Source organism: Staurois parvus, unplaced genomic scaffold (assembly GCF_062004578.1).
Source record: "Staurois parvus isolate SC_StPar_1 unplaced genomic scaffold, SC_StPar_1.0 ptg001398l, whole genome shotgun sequence".
NCBI lineage: Eukaryota > Metazoa > Chordata > Amphibia > Anura > Ranidae > Staurois > Staurois parvus.
Window position 1 is genome coordinate 116,300 of NW_028319194.1, and position 26,829 is coordinate 143,128.

Below are 26,829 nucleotides of genomic sequence, written 5' to 3' on the forward strand. Positions count from 1 at the left end.
TCTTGCAGCTCCCATACGGAAAAAAACAAAACAAAAAGAAATCACTCCAACCTGAAAATGGGCAGAAAAAAAAAATAAAAAAAATTTTGAGACAAAATCAACGACTTTAACTTAATGCCTTGGCGCCAGCGCCTCCCGGCCCTTTAAGAGGTTTCGGATGCTGGGAGGCGGGGCAAGGTCTAGGGTCACATGACCGCCGTGATTGGCTGTTACAGTGGTCACGTGATCAGAAAACTCCTGACCGCAAGTAGCGATTGGGAGCTTTCTGTGAGGTGCCAGTAAACTCACCGGGAGTGCGCAGGGCGCGCCCTCGGCACATCTTTTGTTTAAATTGGGGACACAAAATGGGGGAGGAGGGGGGGTGTATCTGGTTATGACAGGGCCCGCTCCCACTTCTGCTGCGGTGATCTGATCCGAAAGATTGGCCTCCCCTCCTTCCCCTGAAGCCTGGGACACTTCACAGGTCCCAGAAGACCGCAGCCCATTTGCAATTTCGTGCATGCGCAGTAGGAAAACCGCCGGTGAAGATGGCGGCACCAGCACCAGACAGCCGATTGGAGAATCCGCTTGGGGTGAGGACACTGCTGGATCCCTGGACAGGTAAGTGTCCCAACATTAAAACTTGAAAATTTAAAATTTTTCAAGCTACATTTTTTTTGGAGGGGGGGGGGCTGGGGGCCAGAACTCCACTCTAGGTGGCTAAAGAGGAGTTTTGCACCCCCCCCCCCCCCAAAATAAATAGAAGTCAGTGGCTACAGGATTTGTAGATGCTGATGTTTTTTATTTGGAAGGGGGGTGCAGAACTCGTCTTTAATCACTTAAAGTGGAGTTCCGGCCCCCAGCCCCCCTCAAAAAAAAAAACTTTAAAAATTAAAAAAAAAATTACTTTTAACCCCTTGCTCCCCAGAGGATTTCCCCCCCTTCCTGACCAGGACATTTTTTGCGATTCTGCACCCAAATGAAAAATTACGTCCTTTTTTTTTTCACAACTTGAGTTTTCTTTCGTTGATATTTGATCACCTGTGAATTTTTAATTTTAACCCCTATAGACCTCCATCGGAGCGCCTGAAAATGCGCAGAATACATATTTTTTGGGTGATTTCTTGCTGCTCCCATACGTTAAAAAACAAAAAACACTCCAACCTGAAAATGGCCAGAAAAAAAAACTCCTCTTTAATCACTTAAAGCGGAGTTCCAGCTTTAAAAATTAAAAAATTTTAACTTTTAACCCCTCGCCCTCCAGAGGATTCCCCCTGCCCCCCCCCCCCCCTTCCTGACCAGGCCATTTTTTGCGATACAGCGTTGCGTTACTTTAACTGACAATTGCGCGGTCATGCAACGCTGCACCCAAATTAAATTTACGTCCTTTTTTTTTCAGGACTTGAGCTTTCTTTCGGTGGTATTTGATCACCTGTGTGTTTTTAATTTTTTGCACTATGAAAAAAAAAAAAAAAAAAAGAACGACAATTTTGTGAGAAAAAATATTTTTGACTTTTTGCTATTAAACATATCCAGTAAAAAAGTTTAAAAAAATCAAACTTCCTCATAAATTTCGGCCAAAATGTATTCTGCTCCATATCTTTGCTAAAAAAAAAAAATCCCAATATGTGTAAATTAATTGGTTTACGTGACGTTATAGCGTTTACAAATGGCGGTATAGATACTGGGATTTGTTTTTTAATTTTTACTAGTAATGGCGGCGATCAGCGACTTATAGCAGGACTGCGGCGGGCATTCTGACACTGGGGAGATCCCCAGTGACACCAATACAGTAATAAAAGCACTGACACCGTACTAATGACACTGGGCAGAAAGAAGTTAACATGAGGGGCGATCAAAGGGTTAACTGTGTGCGTTTTACTAGGGGGCTGTGTCTGTGTGCTTCACTGTAATCACACTGCTTTGGATGGCTGTGCTATGCAGAGTCATACAAAGCAGTGTGCAGGAGCTGACAGGGAGAACTGTATTGTTTACATACAGTTCTCCTCCCCGTCAGAGATGCTCGGCAATCACCGGGCACCGGCGAGTAAAATCTGTGTTCACACCAGGGGCGGACTGACCATTTGGAAACTCGGGCACTGCCCGAGGGCCCGGGGTCAGTAGGGGGCCCCATGAGATGTCCCTGGTACCTTTTTCATAGGCTTTTTGAGTTTGGGCAAGGACACAGGGGCCCCATGATCCCCTATTGCCCGGGGGCCCCATGAGATGTCAGTCCGCCCCTGGTTCACAAACGCAGAGAAACACCGATCTGGCTGTTTCTTCTCCCTGCAATCAACTCAGTTCTGGGAGGAAAAACAGCCAGACCTGTGAGGAAAAGCAACACACATCACACTTGTTAGGCGCACAGTTAACCCCTTGATTGCCCCTCAATATTAACCCCTTCCCAGCCAGTGTCATTAGTACAGTGTACAGCGTTATCGCCGATCACTGTATTAAGCCCTGTACACGCGATCAGAAAATCGTCCGAAAAATGACGCTTTCGAAGTGATCGTACGACAATCTGATTGTTTGTACACGGCAATGGTCTGAAATTACTCGCAGGGACAAGCGCGAAAAGGTTTGTCGTACGATTTTCCAGTACAGTTTTTGTCAAAAAATACAATACAAATACATTACCATACAAATTTTTATTCTGTTGTACGAGAATTTTTGTAACCTCTTCACTTTCAATATGGAGACTAGCGTGCAAAAAAAAACAAAAAAAAAACGGACGACTGATTTTCTCAACGTGTATACAGGGCTTAAGTATCACTAGCGACATCTGTGTCAGTTAAGTGTCCCTCCCAGCCTCTGTCTGTTAGCACCAGATTGCCCACCACACTATCACAGTCCTGCTACAAGTCGCTCATCACCGCCATTACCAGTATAGCATCTATAGCTGCGTATATTCCAGTATATCCCGTAGTTTGTAGACGCTATAACTTTCACGCAAACCAATCAATATACACTTATTTGGATTTTTTTTTACCAAAGACATGTAGCAGAATACATTTTGGCCTAAATTTAGAAGAAATAGAAGAAATTTGGTTTTATTGGACATGCTTTAAAACAAAAAGTCAAAAATATTGGGTATTTTTTTCAAAAATGTGCTCCAATACCTCCAAAAGAAATCTCTATTTGTGTGAAAAAAAATTATATAAATTTCATTTGTGTCCAGCGTTGCATGACCGGCCTGTTAAAGTAGTGCAGTGCTGAAAAGCAAAAAAAAAAAATGCCCTGGTCATGAAGGGGGTGAAATGTTCCGGAGGTCAAGTGGTTCAACATTCACGCTCTGCAAACCCAGGCATACAGGTTTATGACAAAACAAAATAAACACGGATTGGCTGGCGGTCAGCTGACACCTACCTGACCAATGATCTACTTTAGGCCCGGTTCACACCTATGCAGTTTACGTTTGATCCGTTTCCGCAGTGCTTTTTGAGGTGCGTTCTGCTTTCTTGTACATGCATTTTGCGCACCCCCCCCCCCCCCTCCCCAACTTGTTGCTGGGCAGATTAAAACTCATAACGCATTTAAAAAGTCTAAAAAATGCATCAAAAATGCTCTACATGCTTTTCTGCAGTGTCTCCATTGAAGTCTATAGAACCAAAAACGCAATGTTTTGCGTTTAACCCCTTCACGCCGGCACCTCCCGGCCCTTTAAGAGTTTCAGAAAGCGGGGTGGGGTTTAGGTTCATGTGACCGCTGTGACACGCCATCACGGTGGTCACATGATCAGGAAAGGTCCCGATCGAAAGAGGAGATCGGGACCTTTCCGTGAGTACCGGACATGTGTGCTGGGAGTGTGCAGAGCGCGCGCTCTCGGCACATATGTCCTTTTTTAATAGAACGCAAATGTGCGGCTGCTCGGCGTCTAGGCCCAGACGCCAGGAGGCTGCACATTTGCATTCGAGAGGTTAAAAAAGTCCCTGAACCTTTTCAAAAAACGCACCGGGTGAAAGCACAGAGATGGGATTTTTTTTTTTTTTCCACCACTGATTAAGCCGCGTTGGCCTTTTTTCTTTTTTTTTTTTTTGCTACAAGGAATTGCAAATGCGAAAAAAAAAACAAATCCCATCTCTGCATTTTCACCTGGTGCGTTTTTTGGAGAGGGTCAGGGACTTTTTAAAAACGCAAAACGTTGCGTTCCCATAGGAAAATGTGTTAAATGGACCGCTGTGCGTTTCTGAAAAACGCAACGGAAAATGCACAGGTGTGAACCTAGACTTAGGCCGGTCGTGCATGGGTCGAAATTCGACCGATTTTGCATCCGAAAAATAATCAGCCGATTTTCGTTCTGTTAGTGGGTCAATGGCACCAGCCGATTTTTGTGGCTCCTCCCCTTTTTAGTGATCAGGCGTGTTGGAAAATTCGTGAAAAACAACCGATTTTAAACTCAATGATCGTAATTTTTCCAAAAAGAATATGCGCCATGAGCCGTGACCTGGAAGGAACAGAAGTTTCGCCTGTTATATGGGGTGAACCTTATAACTTGGTCGGCCGATTTTCGTGGTTCCTCCCCTTTTTGGTGATCGACCATGTTGGAAAATTCATGAACAATAACCGATTTTCAACTCAATGATGGTCACATCGTACGATCGTTTTTCCGAAAAGAATATGCGCATGAGCTGTAACCTGTTATATGGGGTGATATTTATGACTCGGTTGGCCGGTGTGAACCTAGACCGGCTATACATCAAAATTATATACGGTCAAAATTCGACCGATTTTTCGTCCGAAGAATAAATCGGCCGATTTTCGCTCTCTTAGTTGGTCAAAAGCACCGGACGATTTTGGTGGTTCCTCCCCTTTTTGGTTATCGGGCATGTTAGACAATTTGTGAAAAACGAACGATTTTCAACTCAATGATGGTCAAACCGTACGATCGTTTTCCCGAAAAGAATATGCGCATGAGCCGTGACCTGGAACAGAAGTTTTGCCTGTTATATGGGGTGAACTTTATGACTTGTTGGCCAATTTTCCTGGTTCCTCCCCTTTTCGGTGATCGACCATGTTGGAAAATTTGCAAAAAAACAACCGATTTTCGAGTCAATGATGGTCATTTTTTCCAAAAAGAATATGCGCATGAGCCGTGACCTGGAAGGAGCAGAAGTTTCGCCTGTTATACGGGGTGAACGTTACGACTCGGTCGGCCGATTTTCGAAACTGTTGATGGCGCCATCGGATTACCGAGCGAATGACGTTTTTTGATTTTCGGACGAAAAATCGTTTGGGATTCGAACCATGTATGGCCTGCGTGAGTCATGCCCCCGACAGCCATGAACTGCCCCCCCTACACACACCTCCGCTGGAAGCGCTCTCATCCCCAGGCGTCCTCCTCTCCCTTTGATCGGTCGCCTGTCGGCGCGGAGATGATGATGAATGGATCTGATTCGGGGTAATACTGTCTGGATAACAGCTGTGAGATCATTACTTTTAAATAAGTAAATTAAAAACACAAGCGGGGACGTTTATTCTGAGCGATCGTTCTGGCGAGGAGGATTGGCCTCGTTTCAAATCTTTCAGGACTCAGAAAATAGGGTTTGCAATTCACTGGCACAGCACGGGCGGCGCGGCTCGCCGCTGACCTTTTTTTTTCCCCCCCTCGCTCTCTTCTTTAAACAAACAGGAACAATTCCACCCCAACCCCCCCCCCCCCCCCCATCCGCACAGCGCACACAGTCCTCCCGCCCCGCGCCACAAGACGAGCGGCTTCTCCAGTATCCTGACCCCGGCTCAATGGGAAGCGGCGGCAGAGCCAGGAATCCCGGGGACTTCCCAATTCTGCCAGCGCACGCCACGCGGCGGGCTGCTTATTTAATTAGCCCCACTGATTGAGCCGCGTTGGCCTTTTTTTTTTTTTTTTTTTTGGGTTTCGCTACAAGGAATTGCAAATGCGAAAAAAAAAAATGCAGCTTAGAGAGGAGAGACTCCCCCCTAAGAGGACCTCCCGCCTCTCCTTCACTTGTATTGGATCCTCTCCTGGACTGAAATGGTTTACTCTGGTGTCACTGCACACTGTGAGCTGCTCACAATGTGCATTAGAAGCTGCAGCAAGTCAGATAGAGCTCCGCCTCATTTCCTGGCTGGAGGATGTCCAGCATCATCTAGCCCAGTGGTCTCCAAACCCAGGGGCCAGATGCAGCCCTTGCTTTTATCTGCCCCTTGGGGCACTATTTAATCCACTGACACCAACAAATTCCTTCCAATGATACCAGCAATGGAGCAAAATTCCCACCAATGATGGGGCACAGTTCACCCCAATGATACCAACGATGGGGCCCAATGACACCAATGATGGGGCACAGTTCACCCCAATGATACCAACGATGGGGCCCAATGACACCAATGATGGGGCACAGTTCACCCCAATGATACCAACGATGGGGCCCAGTGACACCAATGATGGGGCACAGTTCACCCCAATGATACCAACGATGGGGCCCAATGACACCAATGATGGGGCACAGTTCAACCAATGATACCAACAATGAGGCCCAATGACACCAATGATGGGGTACAGTTCATCCCAATGATACCAAGAATGGGGCCCAATGACACCAATGATGGGGCACAGTTCATCCCAATGATACCAACGATGGGGCCCAATGACACCAATGATGGGGCACAGTTCATCCCAATGATACCAACGATGGGGCCCAATGACACCAATGATGGGGCACAGTTCATCCCAATGATACCAACGATGGGGCCCAATGACACCAATGATGGGGCACAGTTCATCCCAATGATACCAACGATGGGGCCCAATGACACCAATGATGGGGCACAGTTCATCCCAATGATACCAACGATGGGGCCCAATGACACCAATGATGGGGCACAGTTCATCCCAATGATACCAACGATGGGGCCCAATGACATCAATGATGGGGCACAGTTCACCACAATGATACTAACAATGGGGCCCAATGACACCAATGATGGGGTACAGTTCACCCCAATGATACCAACAATGGGTCCCAATGACACCAATGATGGGGCACAGTTCATCCCAATGATACCAACAATGGGGCCCAATGACACCAATGATGGGGCACAGTTCACCCCAATGATACCAACAATGGGTCCCAATGACACCAATGATGGGGCACAGTTCATCCCAATGATACCAACAATGGGGCCCAATGACACCAATGATGGGGCACAGTTCACCCCAATGATACCAACAATGGGTCCCAATGACACCAATGATGGGGCACAGTTCATCCCAATGATACCAACAATGGGGCCCAATGACACCAATGATAGGGCACAGTTCACCCCAATGATACCAACAATGGTGCCCAATGACACCAATGATGAGGCACAGTTCACCCCAATGATACTAACAATGGGGCCCAATGACACCAATGATGGGGCTTTCCTGTACCTGCAGAAAATATTCTAAGCCCGATAAAAGAAAAAAATAATGCAGCCACCGCACCTGACCATATATAAATTGTACCGATCTCAGATTGGATAGTCTATGGTCAGCATTAAATCTACCAGAATGATGTAATAGAAGGTCATTCTTGATCCATTCCAATGCTATCCAATCAGGGAGGCCCTTGTACTACAGACTTGACGGTAGATCTAAAGGGCCGCTCTGATTGGATGACATCAAATGGATTGCCCCTATATTACATAGTTTGGGTAAACCTATAACTGGCTACACACGATACAATCTGATTGCACAGTCTACATACAACCTTTATATTTACCCAAATTATGTAATAAATGGACGAACCTAAACAACGGGTTCAATTTGTACCCCACCCCCCAGGCCCACGCACTACATGGTTGATGGCAGATCTAACAGCGGACATATACATTCCGATTTTATAATCGATCAATACGCAATTTTATCTGACAATCAAACCTTCAAACCACTGAATAGCCATAACTTCCCTTCTGATCGATTAGGACTTCATGTAGATTGGATTCGATCAAACTGAGTTGATTAGCAAGGGCAGAAAATGAACGATTGTGTTGCATCAATTGACACTACAATCGTATTTTGGATGGATCAGATGGTGAGATGACACGGTGCAATCGCTAACTTATAACCGTAAATTACAATCGTATCGGATTCCTTTTGCTTGCATGTGTCATATCCATCGAATGGGTTGTCACCTACAGATTGATTGTTACCATACGAAAAGATCGATTGGAAAATGGATTGATTTTTTTTTTTTAATCAAAGAGCGTATGGTCACCATCAAGTTAATACACAACCAGATTGCATTGTATGTGGTCACCAGAAGGCGTAAATTACAATCATTATCTTCCAACTACGGATGGAAATCTACTTCCCCGCAGATGTCATATCAGTCAGTTGGGTTTTTGACTACAGATCGATTATTATAGGTAAAAAAAAAAATCAATCTTTTATCGAAGCGCGTATGGTCACCATAAAAGAGATTGTACAATAAGACTGCATTGTGTATGGTCACGAAAAACGAGATAAGCAGAGGTCAATCAGAAAATGAATCGGTCCTTTATTGAAGCATGTATGGCCACCAAAAAGGAGATTGCACTGTTTATTGCCACCATGAAGGAAATTGTAAGCAAGATTGTAGGAAGAAGGTGTTTGGAAAAATAATCGATCTTTTATTGAAGCATGTATGGTCATCATAAAGGAGACTGTAAGGAAGATTGTAGAAAGAGGATGTTTGGAAGATTAATCAATCAACGGGGGGCACCATCGGTTTACAAAACGCACAAAATTCCCGACTTTCAATCAACAAATTTGTTCGGGATTCGACCCACATGTGGCCTGCATAAGGTGTGTGGTAGAATTAGGACGGTCACATTAAAACTGTCCAATCAGAATGCGGACAGACTAGACGGGATTTTCCCAAAGTCAAAAAAACTGGATACATTGTATAAACTTCGATGGAATAAACTGGAATCATCTTTTAATTAGATCGAAGGTGATTGCGATTCGAATGTTCGACGCGGTGGATATCCAAAGCCCCTCTGGTTGGGGTAACCTCAAAGCCTTCACATAAAATAGCCATCGTGACGTGTATGGTGACATCGCATGAAAACACCGATCGATCCAAATTTTATTTTATAATCAAATATTAATTTTATATAAATGAAAAAGTCCAAAAAGTTTAAATTTTATAATTAAATTTTAATTTGATATAAATGAAAAAGTCCAAAACTTTTGAATTTTGAAATTTTATAATCAAATTTAAATTTTATATAAATGAAAAAGTCCAAAAATTTTGAATTTTGAAATTTTATAATCAAATTTAAATTTTATATAAATGAAAAAGTCCAAAAAGTTTGAATTTTATAATCAAATTTTAATTTTATATAAATGAAAAAGTCCCAAAATTTTGAATTTTATTTTATAATTAAATTTAAAATAAATGAAAAAGTCCAAAAATTTTGAAAAAAAAGTGTTTTTCTTATACTGGATACATTGTATAAACTTTGATGGAATAAAGTGGAATCATTTTTAATTAGATCGAAGGTGATTGCGATTTGTGATTCAAATGTTCGACACGGTGGATATCCAAAGCCCCTCTGGGCCCCAAAGCCCCTCAAAGCCTTCACATAAAATAGCCATCGTGACGTGTATGGTGACATCGCATGAAAACACCGATCGATCCAAATTTAATTTTATATAAATGAAAAAGTCCACAAATTTTGAATTTTATAATTAAATTTTAATTTTATATAAATGAAAAAGTCCAAAAATTTTGAAAAAAAAAGTGTTTTTCCTATAAAATTTTGCAAATAAATAATCTTTCTACATAAATCTTGGCCGAAATTTATTAAGTTGTCTTTTTAGTAAACAAAAATAACCCAAATTAGTTTATAAGCAAAATTATTAATTTTAAAAAAAAAAATTTTTTTTTACATTTTTATTTTATTTTTTTACCATACTGTCACCCTAGCAGTACAGTGTCGCCATAGTCGATCGTGATGGGAGGTTGCACAGCGTGTCGCCGTGCCCCCGCAGTGCCGGGTCGGTGAAGGGTTAACCCAAGTCTGACAATGGAGGAACAGCTTCTTTTGTCTGCCGGTGGCGGCATCGGGTTGCAGATAATGACTGGCGCACACACCTAGCATTTAAACAGCAGCCTGTAATTTTCAGGCACACCCCGCCGTTGCCGCGGCAACCAAACTACGCCAATAAACTTCAGCCTGTTTGGTTAGGTGGGTGCGGGACGATCGGCGTGGAAACTTTTTCCAAGTTGGAGGACAAAAGCGGCGGCACCGAGCGTTTCATCTTCCTCCACTGTTCCGGAGGTGGAAAAGCGCCGCTGCGCACAGCGAGAGAGGGGGCCACGGACCCTCAAACCTCAGTCTTCATTTTACAGCAAATGGCAATTAGTAATTCCCGCAAAGTAAAACGATTGAACGAATAACGGCGATAATACGGGGGATCTGGGGGGGATTCCATATTTTACAGAAGGATACAAAGCCGGGAGATCACAGGACATACACGGTTTCGGTCCATGCCGAGGTCGCGGATTTCAGTTTTCCAGCCGGAGTGGTTTTATGTTAGACCAGGGGTCTCCAAATTCCGGCCCGCTACAAGATTTTATCTGCCCCCCATATAGGGCCAGTGATGTACTCTAAATGTACACAGATTGGGGACTACGGTCAGCAGAGGCTGCTTATGGTCACTGCTTCAACCCCTCCAACCCTCACCCATACTCTGTTAGGGGGACTCTGAGGGGGACCCCTAAAAGGGTGACTGATGGGGACGCTGACGGAAGTGGGGGGGGACTGTGATGGGGACTCTGATGTAAGGGGGGGGGGAATCTGATGGGGACCCTTACGTAAGGGGGGGGGGGGACTGTGATGGGGATGCTGACCTAAGGGGAGACTCTGATGGGGACCTTGAAGTAAGGAGGGGGGACTCTAATGGGGACCCTGACCTAAGGGGAGACTCTGATGGGGACCCCGACCTAAGGGGAGACTCTGATGGGGACCCCGACCTAAGGGGGGACTCTGATGGGGACCCCGACCTAAGGGGGGACTCTCCTGGGGACCCCGACCAAAGGGGGGACTCTCCTGGGGACCCCGACCTAAGGGGGGACTCTCCTGGGGACCCCGACCTAAGGGGGGACTCTCCTGGGGACCCCGACCTAAGGGGGGACTCTCCTGGGGACCCCGACCTAAGGGGGGACTCTCCTGGGGACCCTGACCTAAGGGGGGACTCTACTGGGGACCCTGACTTGAGGCAGGCAACTCGGGAATCATTATGGAAAGCATGCACTGATCAAGCCATCAATTTTCAGACGACTCCTTTGACAAACGTTGGGCGAAGAATCAACTTTTACCATATAGAACAGTTCCCCGACCACCAATGGAACTTCAGAAACCTCAGATCACTTTCATGGATGACAATGAGAAGAGTAAGTCTGAATCTCATCAGAGACCACCGACAACACAATTCTGAATGTACACACCGCAAGGAGCATGAACGGCGCAGACCTCCCCTCCATCACACATGGCTGCATCTAAATTCAATATAGCATGTCCCCCAACTCCAACACCTCCTACAGCATGTCCCCAGTCTCCAACACCTCCTACAGCATGTCCCCAGTCTCCAACACCTCCTACAGCATGTCCCCAGTCTCCAACACCTCCTACAGCATGTCCCCAGTCTCCAACACCTCCTGTAGCATAGACAGTAAATCAAAAACGAATTCTCCTGCGCTCCAGGACCCAGACAGGTGGCAAATGGATGGAACCAGACCTGGAAAAATCGACCACCAATGCATGTAGGGTTGTGCGGCTCCAAACAAGGCTGGGGAAGCCCGACCAGTACTGCATAACGAAATGGAAACGAGAAGCGCACCAACTTTGCGCATTACCTCAATAACCAAAATGTATTAATTATACAAATACACTCACAAACCGCGAATAAAATCAGGCATGTAAGTCCTCAAAGGGACTTGAAGACAGAGCGAATCCCATCAAGGGGATGGATATTCAGTACCTCTGATGCGTTTCGAAGGGTGTCCCTTCTTCATCAGAGCTCAGGGCTCTGATGAAGAAGGGACACCCTTCGAAACGCGTCAGCTGTACTGAATATCCATCCCCTTGATGGGATTCACGCTGTCTTCAAGTCCCTTTGAGGACTTACATGCCTGATTTTATTCACGGTTTGTGAGTGTATTTGTATAATTAATACATTTTGGTTATTGAGGTAATGCGCAAAGTTGGTGCGCTTCTCGTTTCCATTTCGACCTCCTGTAGCATGTCCCCAGTTTCCAACACCTCCTGTAGCATGTCCCCAGTCTCCAACACCTCATATAGCAGGTCCCCCGTCTCCAACTCCTATAGCATGTCCCCAGTCTCTATCTCCTATAGCATGTCCCCAGTCACCAACTCCTATAGCATGTCCCCAGTCACCAACACCTCCTATAGCATGTCCCCAGTCACCAACTCCTATAGCATGTTCCCAGTCTCCATCTCCTATAGCATGTCCCCAGTCACCAACACCTCCTATAGCATGTCCCCAGTCACCAACACCTCCTATAGCATGTCCCCAGTCACTAATTCCTATAGCATGTTCCCAGTCTCCATCTCCTATAGCATGTCCCCAGTCACCAACACCTCCTATAGCATGTCCCCAGTCACCAACACCTCCTATAGCATGTCCCCAGTCACCAACTCCTATAGCATGTTCCCAGTCTCCATCTCCTATAGCATGTCCCCAGTCACCAACACCTCCTATAGCATGTCCCCAGTCACTAATTCCTATAGCATGTTCCCAGTCTCCATCTCCTATAGCAAGTCCCCAGTCACCAACTCCTATAGCATGTCCCCAGTCACCAACACCTCCTATAGCATGTCCCCAGTCACTAATTCCTATAGCATGTCCCCAGTCACCAACTCCTATAGCATGTCCCCAGTCACCAACTCCTATAGCATGTTTCCCTGTCTCCATCTCCTATAGCATGTTCCCAGTCTCCAACACCTCCTATAGGATGTTCCCAGTCTCCATCTCCTATAGCATGTCCCCAGTCACCAACTCCTATAGCATGTTCCCAGTCTCCATCTCCTATAGCATGTCCCCAGTCACCAACTCCTATAGCATGTTCCCAGTCTCCATCTCCTATAGCATGTCCCCAGTCACCAACTCCTATAGCATGTCCGCAGTCACCAACACCTCCTATAGCATGTCCCCAGTCACCAACTCCTATAGCATGTTCCTAGTCTCCATCTCCTATAGCATGTCCCCAGTCACCAACACCTCCTATAGCATGTCCCCAGTCACCAACACCTCCTATAGCATGTCCCCAGTCACCAACACCTCCTATAGCATGTCCCCAGTCACCAACTCCTATAGCATGTTCCCAGTCACCAACTCCTATAGCATGTCCCCAGTCACCAACACCTCCTATAGCATGTCCCCAGTCACTAATTCCTATAGCATGTTCCCAGTCACCAACTCCTATAGCAAGTCCCCAGTCACCAACTCCTATAGCATGTTCCCAGTCTCCATCTCCTATAGCAAGTCCCCAGTCACCAACTCCTATAGCATGTCCCCAGTCACCAACACCTCCTATAGCATGTCCCCAGTCACAAATTCCTATAGCATGTCCCCAGTCACCAACTCCTATAGCATGTCCCCAGTCACTAATTCCTATAGCATGTCCCCAGTCACCAACTCCTATATCATGTTCCCTGTCTCCATCTCCTATAGCATGTTCCCAGTCTCCCAGTCTCCATCTCCTATAGCATGTCCCCAGTCACCAACTCCTATAGCATGTTCCCTGTCTCCATCTCCTATAGCATGTTCCCAGTCTCCCAGTCTGCATCTCCTATAGCATGTCCCCAGTCACCAACTACTATAGCATGTCCCCAGTCTCCAATAAACCCCATAGAACATTTCAGTGTCCGATAGCTTTCCATATCATTACATTTTCTGAATATAACGTGTGGCCCTTCGGTGATGTCAAGGGGCTGCGTCTGAGGCCCCCTATAAGAAGAAAGTTGACTCAGTGACATTCAGTTTTGAAGGCAGTGTGCTCACAGAAGAATCCGCCATTAGAAGAGGCGCGGGCTCCACCCTGAGACCTGACAGACGGAAGAGGACAAGCAGAGGCACTGATGGCGACTTACCCTGGAGTAGCGCACCATTTTTCTTGAAGAAGCCGCTTCCTGGCCAGAGGGGAGGGACCGATGTGCTGCAGAAAAAAAAAAGAAAGAAAGATCAGCAACAAGAATAAGATGATGTACAAAGTTCGGCACGGAATCAACTATTCTACGGAATGAGGCTTTAAAAGTTATGCAAGCTTCGGAATGTGTCAGGGTAACATTTTCGGGTATTTTTTCTTTTTCATTTCTCATAGATATCACAGGACTTCCCCTGACAATCCCTTCTTTTGTTTTTGCCAGGACAGAGCCAATAATTGTTCAGAAATCATCCAGGGTCACCATCTGCTTCCTAACCTCAGATCAGAGATAACACAATCCTGTATCATCCTGGTGCCTGTGCAGCTTATGTTCACAAAAATCTGACACAGATCAGCCCCTGCTGCAGCCTTTGCTACAAGGTTGCAATCTGATAACTGTGAGGAGAGGAGACCGAGGAAATGTCTTCTGCCTGCAGCAGACTGATGACATCACCTCAGCTTTGGCATAGTCACTGGCTGGTGCTCGAGGATGGCTTTATTATTATTATACAGTATGCATATAGCGCCAAAAAGTTTGCTCAGCGCTGTACATTACAAAGGGGGACAGAACATGAGACAATACAGTAATAATACATTACACGAGGGGTTCAAGGGCCCTGCTCTTTCCAGCTTACAATCTAGGAGGGAGGGGAAGTGGTACAGGAGGAAGTGGCTGTGGGGGATGGAGTGGTGGGAGGAGTGGAGATTGGTTGTTAGGTGAGGGTGGGGTAGGCTTCCCTGAAGGGATGGGTTTTCAGGGTGCGCCTAAAGGAGAGGAGGGTAGATGACAGTCTGATGGATTGGGGTAGTGAGTTTCAGAGGATGGGGGAAGTCCTGGAGAAGTCCTGCAGTTGGGCGTGGGAGGAGGAGACCAGGGAGCTAGAGAGTAGGAGGTCTTGTGAGGAGCAAAGAGTACGGGTTCGGTGGTATTTGGGTATCAGGTCGGTGAGGTAGTTTGGGGCAGCGTTATGAATAGCTTTGTATGTCTGTGTTAGTAGTTTGAATTTAATGCGTTGGGCAATCGGGAGCCAGTGGAGGGAATGACAGAGGGGGGTGGAGCCAGTGGAGGGAATGACAGAGGGGGTGGAGCCAGTGGAGGGAATGACAGAGGGGGGTGGAGCCAGTGGAGGGAATGACAGAGGGGGTGGAGCCAGCGGAGGGAATGACAGAGGGGGGTGGAGGCCAGTGAAGGGAATGACAGAGGGGGGTGGCGGTGGCAGAAGCGGAGCGGTTGGTAAGGTGGATGAGTCTGGCCGCTGAGTTCAGGATAGACTGAAGCGGGGATAGTCTGCGACAAGGTAGGCCATTGAGGAGGGAGTTGCAGTAGTCCAGGCGTGAGATAATAAGGGAGTGAACGAGTTGTTTAGTAGTGTCTGGGGTTAGGAATGAACGTATTTTGTAGATGTTGTGGAGGTGGAGCCTGCCTGAGTTTGCCAGCAATTGGACATGGGGTTGGAAGGACAGGTTTGAGTCTAGAGCAGCAATGGGCAAACTACGGCCCGTGGGCCGTATACGGCCCGGCGGACCTTTTAATCCGGCCCGCGGAGCTAGGCTCCCGCTAGGCTCCTCTCACAGTCTGCCCTGAAGACTGGTGTAGCATGAAAATCTGACTCCTATGAGGATCTGTCCCCCTCGACGTATCTGCACATGTGCCGGAGATCGCCGATCGGCTGCTAATGCCTGAAACTGGCACATGCGCAGATACGTCGAGGGGGACAGATCCTCATAGGAGACAGATTTTCATGCTACACCAGAACGGCGTGGGAACACGGCGAGAGGAACGTGCGGAGCAAAGGTAAGTGAACTGACACAGGGGGGACTTGGCTTACTACTTGGGGGGGAATAGTACTGTGGGGGATGAAATACTATATGAGGGATGAATTACTATAGGGGGGATGAATTACTATGGGGGATGAATTACTATATGGGGGATGAATTACTATGGGGGATGAATTACTATAGGGGGGATGAATTACTATATGGGGGATGAATTACTATAGGGGGGATGAATTACTATGGGGGATGAATTACTATATGGGGGATGAATTACTATATGGGGGATGAATTACTATGAGGGATGAATTACTATATGGGGGATGAATTACTATATGGGGGATGAATTACTGTGGGAGATGAATTACTATATGGGGGATGAATTACTAGGGGGGATGAATTACTAGGGGGGATGAATTACTATAGGGGGGATGAATTACTATATGGGGGGTGAATTACTATATGGGGGGTGAATTACTATGGGGGATGAATTACTATATGGGGGGTGAATTACTATATGGGGGATGAATTACTATATGGGGGATGAATTACTATATGGGGGATGAATTACTATGCTTACTATGGGGGAATATTACTATATTTACTATGGATGACACATACACATCATTCATCTACTCTTGGTCCAGCCCCCGGGTCCAATATATGAACCCATTGCGGCCCTCAAGTCAAAAAGTTTGCCCACCCCTGGTCTAGAGTGACACCCAGAACTTTGGCTTGTGGGGTGGGACTGATGGTGGCGTTGTTGGTCCTGATGGAGAGGGTGGGGGGGGGGCCCGAGCTGGGGGGGGAACTAGGAGCTCAGTTTTGGAAAGGTTTAATTTGAGGAAATGGAGCGACATCCAGTCTGATATGTCGTTCAGTAGGTGGGTGATTCAGGCGGGGACTGAGGGGGTGAGGTGAGGGGCTTTAAAATGGTAAAAGGTGGAGCTTTTCTGATGTGTCCCTGGTATACAATGTGACCTATCATACGTACTCAGACTTGTAGAACTACTGAAGGGTCCTCTTTAAAGTGATCAGATTCAAATGTAGGTCTATAAAAAGTTGGGAGTTTGTCAATAACACTGACAGTGATATACAGAGGCCGGCTGGCACACACGTCGCTGGTATTGTGGATGGGATGTTGTAAAGCGGTTCTCTTGTGTTTTTACGAGTGGTATGACCCCGACCCCGCTGTAAATGAAGAGCCACAATGGGCGCCGGGCGCTCGGCACCTCCCCGTCACACTTCAGGAGAATTAAGAGGAGATTGTTGGGTTGGCAAGTCATTCAGTGACACAACCCTTCACATCCCGCCGCTCATTCAAGCCGCGCTCACAGCAAACAAAAAGAATCTCAAAGTACACGATTCCCCCCCTTCTACAAATCCCTGCAAATAATCAAGGCTGCACCGGGCTCTGCGGGGCCCGAATACAAGAGCCACGGTCAGAGCGTTCAACCTCCCGGGGGCTTAGCTGCCAAGATCTGCAAAATACTCCATGCCACTCCAGTTCATCAAAGCCTGTCAATGTCATATTTATATAAATGCGGTATAAACACAAAAAATAATAAAAAATACTTGGAGAACAGTTCTCTGTCCAACACCTTTGGGATGACTCGCCCGGCCAATCAGGAGTCAGATCTTCTCACCCAACAACAGTACGGCCTCATTCAGAAAGGTGGTCAAAGCGAGCAGTTTGGCTATATTTTCAATACCACCCGACTGCCCACCAATCCCTAACAATGAGGGAGGGGGTCGTACATGTGACGCTACCTTGATGCTTTGCTTCACCTGGCATGTTGAGCACTCTATATTAATGGCCATGGGGGGGCCAACGCCCTACTAATGGCCATGGGGGGCCAACGCCCTACTAATGGCCATGGGGGGCCAACGCCCTACTAATGGCCAGGGGGGGCCAACTCCCTACTAATGGTCAGGGGGGGGCCAACTCCCTACTAATGGCCAGGGGGGCCAACTCCCTACTAATGGCCAGGGGGGGGGGGCAACTCCCTACTAATGGCCAGGGGGGGGCCAACTCCCTACTAATGGCCAGGGGGGGCCAACTCCCTACTAATGGCCAGGGGGGGCCAACTCCCTACTAATGGCCAGGGGGGGGGCAACTCCTTATTAATTGCCAGGGGGGGCCGAATCCCTATTAATGGTCATGGGGTGCCAACCCCACATTAATAGCCATGGGGTGGGGGGGAATGACTCCATATTATTGGCCATGGGGGGCGACTGCCATACTGATGGCTATGAGGGCCAACTGCCATATTAAGGGCCACGGGGCCAACGCCATATTAACGGTCATGAAGAGGCCAATGCCATATTAATGGCCATGGGAGGGCCAACGCCATAATAATGGCCATGGGGGGGGGGGCAACGCCATAATAATGGCCATGGGGGGCCAACTCCCTATTAATGGCCATGGGGGGGCCAACACCATAATAATGGCCATGGGGGGGCCAACGCCATAATAATGGCCATGGGGGGGCCAACGCCATAATAATGGCCATGGGGGGGCCAACGCCATAATAATGGCCATGGGGGGGCCAACGCCATAATAATGGCCATGGGGGGGCCAACGCCATAATAATGGCCATGGGGGGGCCAACGCCATAATAATGGCCATGGGGGGGCCAACGCCATAATAATGGCCATGGGGGGGCCAACGCCATAATAATGGCCATGGGGGGGCCAACGCCATAATAATGGCCATGGGGGGGCCAACGCCATAATAATGGCATGGGGGGGCCAACGCCATAATAATGGCATGGGGGGGCCAACGCCATAATAATGGCCATGGGGGGGCCAACGCCATAATAATGGCCATGGGGGGCCAACACCCTAATAATGGCCAGGGGGGGCCAAGTCCCTACTAATGGCCAGGGGGGGCCAAGTCCCTACTAATGGCCGGGGGGGGCCGAATCCCTATTAATGGCCATGGGGTGCCAACCCCACATTAATGGCCATGGGAGGGGGAATGACTCCATATTAATGGCCATGGGGGGGCGACTGCCATACTGATGGCCATGGAGGGCCAACTGCCATATTAACGGCCATGGAGAGCCAACGCCATATTAATGGCCATGGGGGGCCAACGCCATATTATTGGCAATGGCGGGGCCAACGCCATATTAATGGCCATGGCGGGGCCAACGCCATAATGATGGCCATGGGGGGCCAACTCCCTATTAATGGCCATGGGCGGCCGAATCCCTATTAATGGCCATGGGCGGCCGAATCCCTATTAATGGCCATGGGCGGCCGAATCCCTATTAATGGCCATGGGGGGGCCAAATCCTATTAATGGCCATGGGGGGCAAATCCCTATTAATAGCCATGGGGGGCCGAATCCCTATTAAGTACCATGGGGAGGGGGGGGGCTACTTCCTAATAATGGCCATGGGGGGGCTAACTGCATAATAATGGCAATGGGGGGCCAACACCACATTAATAGCCATAGGGGGCAAACACTATATTACTGGTCATAAGGGGACCAACACTATATTGATGGCCATGGGGGGCCAACTCTATATTAATGGTTATTGAGGGCCAGCTCCATCTTTATAGCCATGGTTTTGGAAAGGGATTTCCATATAATAGGTGTGATGGTCAGATGGACGGACTTTTGGCTACATGGTGTATATAAATCAGCCCGGTGCAGGTCTGAACTGGTCACATGATAGAACTTTACTCAGGACGGCACTTTACTTTTACATTTTCTAGTTTGAAGTGTAGACGGTTGGTGGCAAATACAGACTCCTCACATGGCCCTCTGCCATCACCATTTTCCATGTCAAACTTTTACTAGTTGGTGAGCAAAGGGGCGAAAATGCCGTTAGTTTGCCGACCTCAATAAACCGAGATTATATGGCCCAGATTGTTATGTTCAGCAGGCTACAACATGGCCACCCTATAAGGGTCCCCAAAGCGCTCATGGAGTCTGCATTAATATGGCAATCCCAAAATCCAACCGATAGTTTTTTGCGTCCTTTCACTGAGGCCTTGCCTGGAAACGTGGTTTCCGAACAGCTCTACTAATGAGGCTATTTAACTAAACGACGTGATTAAAGAGGCCATCTCGTTAAGGGAGACAAATGCGACTCTGACAAAGTTTGTCTGCAGTGGCGGCAGGGTACAAGGGACACATAATGGAGGTCTGAGGCTGGTGGGAGGGCGACTCATTAGACGGGATTTATAGCAGACCCCAGGGTGCCCAATCACTGGCCATAAAATGCAGTAAAGAGACACCAGGGTGGTTGTGTCACAGAATAGGTGTCAGAGATATGGAGAGTAGAGCGCTGCCCATGACAAATGGCGCAGCAGAAACTGTCCACATTATTAGCAAGCATGGGGCTTGCTCTGTTTGTTACAAGCCAGCAGCTGCCCCATGGTGCATGTGAAGTATAAGTGAGCACTGTGGATATGATGACCGTTCTATGTGAGCCGGGTACACAGAGTGTCAGTTATAAGCAAGCAGGGCGCTCACAGTGCAAGATATAAGACAGCAGGGTGCACAGAGTATCAGTAACAAGTGAGCATAGCACAAAAAGTGCTAATAATAAGAAAGCAGAGTAAACAAAGTGCCAGTTATAAGTGAGCAGAATAAACAATGTGCCAGTTATAAGCGAGCAGAGTAAACAATGTGCCAGTTATAAGCGAGCAGAGTAAAAGTGCCAGGTATAAGTGAGCAGAGTAAAAGTGCCAGGTATAAGTGAGCAGAGTAAAAGTGCCAGGTATAAGTGAGCAGAGTAAAAGTGCCAGGTATAAGTGAGCAGAGTAAAAGTGCCAGGTATAAGTGAGCAGAGTAAAAGTGCCAGGTATAAGTGAGCAGAGTAAAAGTGCCAGGTATAAGTGAGCAGAGTAAAAGTGCCAGGTATAAGTGAGCAGAGTAAAAGTGCCAGGTATAAGTGAGCAGAGTAAAAGTGCCAGGTATAAGTGAGCAGAGTAAAAGTGCCAGGTATAAGTGAGCAGAGTAAAAGTGCCAGGTATAAGCGAGCAGCATAAACAAAGTGCCAGTTATAAGCAAGCAGAGTAAACAGAGTGCCAGTTATAAGCAAGCAAAGAAAACAGAGGCTCAGTAATAAGCAAGCAGGCTGCACACAGTACCAGTTATAAGGCTGCAGGGTGCCCAGAGTACCAGTAATATGCAAGCGTGGTGCATAGACTGCCAATGATAAGAAAGCTGTGTAACCATAGTGCCAGTTATAAGCAATCAGGTTGCACGCAGTGCCAGTAATAAGTCAGTGGGTTGTACACAGTACCAATTATAAGTTAGCAGGGTAAATGAAGCATTAGGAGTAGGCAAGCAGGGGACACTGAAGCATATGAAGTGCACACAGTTCAAGTTGTATGCAAGCAAAGTGCACAGAGTTCCAATTATATGTGAGCAGGGTGTACACAGCACCAGTTATAAGCAAGCAGGGTGCACACAGTGACAGTTATATGCGAGCAGGGTGCACACAGTGACAGTTATATGCGAGCAGGGTGCACACAGTGACAGTTATATGCGAGCAGGGTGCACACAGTGACAGTTATATGCGAGCAGGGTGCACACAGTGACAGTTATATGCGAGCAGGGTGCACACAGTGAAAGTTATATGCGAGCAGGGTGCACACAGTGACAGTCATATGCGAGCAGGGTGCACACAGTGACAGTCATATGCGAGCAGGGTGCACACAGTGCCAGTTATATGCGAGCAGGGTGCACACAGTGCCAGTTATATGTGAGCAGGGTGCACACAGTGCCAGTTATAAGTGATCCGGGTGCACACAGTGACAGTTATAAGTGAGCAAGGTGCACACAGTGACAGTTATATGCGAGCAGGGTGCACACAGTGACAGTTATATGCGAGCAGAGTGCACACAGTGACAGTTATATGCGAGCAGGGTGCACACAGTGAAAGTTATATGCGAGCAGGGTGCACACAGTGACAGTTATATGCGAGCAGGGTGCACACAGTGACAGTTATATGCGAGCAGGGTGCACACAGTGACAGTTATATGCGAGCAGGGTGCACACAGTGACAGTTATATGCGAGCAGGGTGCACACAGTGACAGTTATAAGTGAGCAGGGTGCACACAGTGACAGTTATATGCGAGCAGGGTGCACACAGTGACAGTTATATGCGAGCAGGGTGCACACAGTGAAAGTTATATGCGAGCAGGGTGCACACAGTGACAGTTATATGCGAGCAGGGTGCACACAGTGACAGTTATATGCGAGCAGGGTGCACACAGTGACAGTTATAAGTGAGCAGGGTGCACACAGTGACAGTTATATGCGAGCAGGGTGCACACAGTGACAGTTATATGCAAGCAGGGTGCACACAGTGACAGTTATATGCGAGCAGGGTGCACACAGTGAAAGTTATATGCGAGCAGGGTGCACACAGTGACAGTCATATGCGAGCAGGGTGCACACAGTGACAGTCATATGCGAGCAGGGTGCACACAGTGCCAGTTATATGTGAGCAGGGTGCACACAGTGCCAGTTATATGTGAGCAGGGTGCACACAGTGCCAGTTATAAGTGATCCGGGTGCACACAGTGACAGTTATAAGTGAGCAGGGTGCACACAGTGACAATTATATGCGAGCAGGGTGCACACAGTGACAGTTATATGCGAGCAGGGTGCACACAGTGACAGTTATATGCGAGCAGGGTGCACACAGTGACAGTTATATGCGAGCAGGGTGCACACAGTGACAGTTATATGCGAGCAGGGTGCACACAGTGACAGTTATAAGTGAGCAGGGTGCACACAGTGACAGTTATATGCGAGCAGGGTGCACACAGTGCCAGTTATATACGAGCAGGGTGCACACAGTGCCAGTTATATGCGAGCAGGGTGCACACAGTGCCAGTTATAAGTGATCCGGGTGCACACAGTGACAGTTATAAGTGATCCGGGTGCACACAGTGACAGTTATAAGTGATCCGGGTGCACACAGTGACAGTTATAAGTGATCAGGGTGCGCACAGTGACAGTTATAAGTGATCAGGGTGCGCACAGTGACAGTTATAAGTGATCAGGGTGCGCACAGTGCCAGTTATATGCGAGCAGGGGGCACACAGTGACAGTTATAAGTGATCAGGGTGCACACAGTGACAGTTATAAGTTATCAGAGTGCACACAGTGCCAGTTATATGCAAGCAGGGGGCACACAGTGACAGTTATAAGTGATCCGGGTGCGCACAGTGCCAGTTATATGCGAGCAGGGGGCACACAGTGACAGTTATAAGTGATCAGGGTGCACACAGTGACAGTTATAAGTTATCAGAGTGCACACAGTGCCAGTTATATGCGAGCAGGGGGCACACAGTGACAGTTATATGCGAGCAGGGGGCACACAGTGACAGTTATAAGTGATCCGGGTGCACGCAGTACCAGTTCTAAGCATGCACAGAGTCCAGAGGGCCAGTTCTAAGCGAGCACAGTATACCCATGTTAGGAAAAGCCAGGATGTGAGCACTGAATCCATTACACTGAGCTCTATTGTCAGGACACGGAGGCAGCACCCCGCCTGTTGCAGAAAATATGACAGTTATTGTGTTGCTTAGCGACAGTCAACAATACCGCCTGCGAGCCCCAGCAGTGCTTTAGGCAATCTGTGTGCTGGGAAGATATCCGTTTCAAGGTGAAAGCTGGCAGGGTGTCACAAGGGGAGAGCTGAATTTCTGGAGAGACGCACGGCGCCATGCATACGTGGATATCATTCATGGTGAAGGACGGGAACATTTCATCGGTTTCTCCCGCAGTTCCGAAACTCGTGATAACAATTTGTTACATTGTATCAATATTTTATATAAGCGGCTGTCGTGGAATTCTCAGAGAGAGGAGATGCCATACATCTCATAGAGAGCAGAAAGATTCAGATTGGGAGGCAGAGCGGGTTCTGGGAGAGCGGCTGGAGGGGAGGATTCCACGCTCTCCTTCCTCCAATGGAATCGGCCTAATCTGGGCAGAAGAGCTTATATTTTCATACAGAGCTATTATTATTATACAGGATTTATATATCGCCAACAGTTTGCTCAGCACTTTACAATATAACGGGAGACAATACAGCAACAATACAGTTCAATACAAGAGGGATAGGAGGACCCTGATCCTGGGAGCTTACAATCTAGGAGGGAGGGGCTAATGGTACAAAAGGTAGTAACTGTGGGGGAGGAGTAGAAGATTCCAGTATTAGCTGAGGGCAGGATAGGCTTTCCTGAAGAGATCGGTTTTCAGAGATCGCCTAAATGTGAGCAGAGTAGGCGGCAGTCAGATAGATTGGGGTAGAGAGTTCCAGAGGATGGGGGAGGCTATTAAACGCTCCAATTTGTTGCGGTGTTGCAGAAGCATTACATACGTTTATCTGTGAGTTGCAATAACTCACCCCCATTCTCAGGCCCACGGATCTGCAAAAGTTCCCCAGTGTGCAGTGAATGTAGATGGGAAGTCACTGCAAACAGGCTGAAGGAGATCAGCAGCTTACAAGGATTTCATTTTTAAAAGAGGTTTCATTATCCACAGTAAATATTCAGTGAGAGCTCGCCGTACAATCAGCAGACCGACCTCGTCTAACTGGCGGAGCTGCAGGAGACGCGTGATCTGTACCCACACTCTGCGCCGCACAATGGCCGCTCTGTTACACTCAGGCCGGAGTCTGGAAATGTACTCGGCACAAAGTCATTATTGAAAACACAAACAGGGACACGTTGAGGGAGAAGAGAAATTCGTGTAACCAGATAGGCAAACAAGTGTGTGTGACAGAGAGAGATAAATATACTCATCCAACCCTGACCCCGGCCTCCGAGCCGAGCCACTGCCAGCACAGGCCACACTGCGGCCTCCATGATAGGACGCCTGAACCCGCACCCTACTACAGCTGGCAATGTGTGCCGAGACATGCCCGCAATTGGGCGCCACTCAGCGAGCAAACAAACAAAAAAAAGCGCTCGGAAAACTTTTCTGCAACTACTGAGAGCTCAGTGACAACTACGTGTAATCTGCCAGTGGTAGCAGAACACGGATATATCATATATACATTGTATTAAATAGATTATTATTATACAGGATTTATATTATTATTATTATACAGGATTTATATTATTATTATTCAGGATTTATATTATTATTATTATTATTATTCAGGATTTATATTATTATTCAGGATTTATATTATTATTATTATTATACAGGATTTATATTATTATTATTATACAGGATTTATATTATTATTATTCAGGATTTATATTATTATTATTATTATTATACAGGATTTATATTATTATTATTATACAGGATTTATATTATTATTATACAGGATTTATATTATTATTATTCAGGATTTATATTATTATTATACAGGATTTATATTATTATTATTATACAGGATTTATATTATTATTATACAGGATTTATTTTATTATTCAGGATTTATATTATTATTCAGGATTTATATTATTATTATTATTATTATACAGGATTTATATTATTATTATTATTATTATACAGGATTTATATTATTATTATACAGGATTTATATTATTATTCAGGATTTATATTATTATTATTCAGGATTTATATTATTATTATTATACAGGATTTATATTATTATTCAGGATTTATATTATTATTATTATTCAGGATTTATATTATTATTATTATTATACAGGATTTATACTATTATTATTATACAGATTTATATTATTATTATACAGGATTTATATAGCACCAACAGTTTGCTCAGCGCTGTACAATATAACGGGAGACAACACAGCAACAATACAGTTCAATACAAGAGGGATAGGAGGGCCCTGATCCTGGGAGCTTAGATGAGATAAATGTTAATAGGATTATGAGATATCTATAAAAAAATACAGATTATATATATATAAAAAATATTTATTTATTTTATATACAAGATATATAGTAATATAATTATAAACATATCAAACCAAATACACACACACATATATATATATATATACCTAACATTTTAACAGGGGGTGTGTAGACTTTTTATATCATATACAGTGGGGATCGAAAGTTTGGGCACCCCAGCTAAAAATTTGTATTAATGTGCATAAAGAAGCCGAGGAAAGATGGAAAAATCTCCAAAAGGCATCAAATTACAGATTAGACATTCTTATAATATGTCAACAAAAGTTAGATTTTATTTCCATCATTTACACTTTCAAAATAACAGAAAACAAAAAAATGGCGTCTGCAAAAGTTTGGGCACCCTGCAGAGTTAATATCTTGTACTGCCCCCTTTGGTAAGTATCACAGCTTGTAAACGCTTTTTGTAGCCAGCCGCTTTTTGTATGCCTCTTAATGTAATCCCCCGTGGATTTCGAGGTGTGTTTAGGATCATTATCCATTTGTAGAAGCCATCCTCTCTTTAACTTCAGCTTTTTCACAGATGGCATCAAGTTACCATCCAAAATTTGCTGAAATTTGATTGAATCCATTTTTTGAATCCATTTTTCCTTCTACTCGTGAGATGTTCCCTGTGCCACTGGCTGCAACACAACCCCAAAGCATGATTGATCCAACCCCATGCTTAACAGTTGGACAGAGGTTATTTTCATTAAATTCTGTGCCCCTTCTTCTCCAAACGTACCTTTGCTCATTCCGGCCAAAAAGTTCAATTTTAACCTCATCGGTCCACAGAACTTGTTTCCAAAATGCATCAGGCTTGTCTATATGTTCATTTGCAAAGTTCAAACCATGATTTTTGTGGTGAGGACGTAGAAGAGGTTTTCTTCTGATGACTCTTCCATGAAGACCATATTTGTACAAGTATCTCTTTATAGTGGAATAGTGTACCACAACTCCAGTGTCTGCCAGATCTTTCTGGAGGGATCGTGCAGTCAAACGTGGGTTTTGAATTGTTTTTCTCACAATCCTGCGAGCTGTTCTGTCTG

The 26,829-nt window shown here is 46.2% G+C and overlaps 1 protein-coding gene across 6 annotated transcripts in view; it reads right to left on the reverse strand.

Moving 5' to 3' along the window:
* FOXN3 (forkhead box N3) overlaps positions 1-26,829 on the reverse strand; it is a 301,639-nt gene that overhangs the window by 78,654 nt on the left and 196,156 nt on the right. For all 6 annotated transcript variants that reach the window (XM_089661849.1, XM_089661854.1, XM_089661850.1 and 3 more), the window contains exon 4: positions 14,083-14,147. In XM_089661849.1, the coding sequence (XP_089517975.1) occupies positions 14,083-14,147 (65 nt within the window). The remainder of the gene's footprint in view (positions 1-14,082; positions 14,148-26,829) is intronic.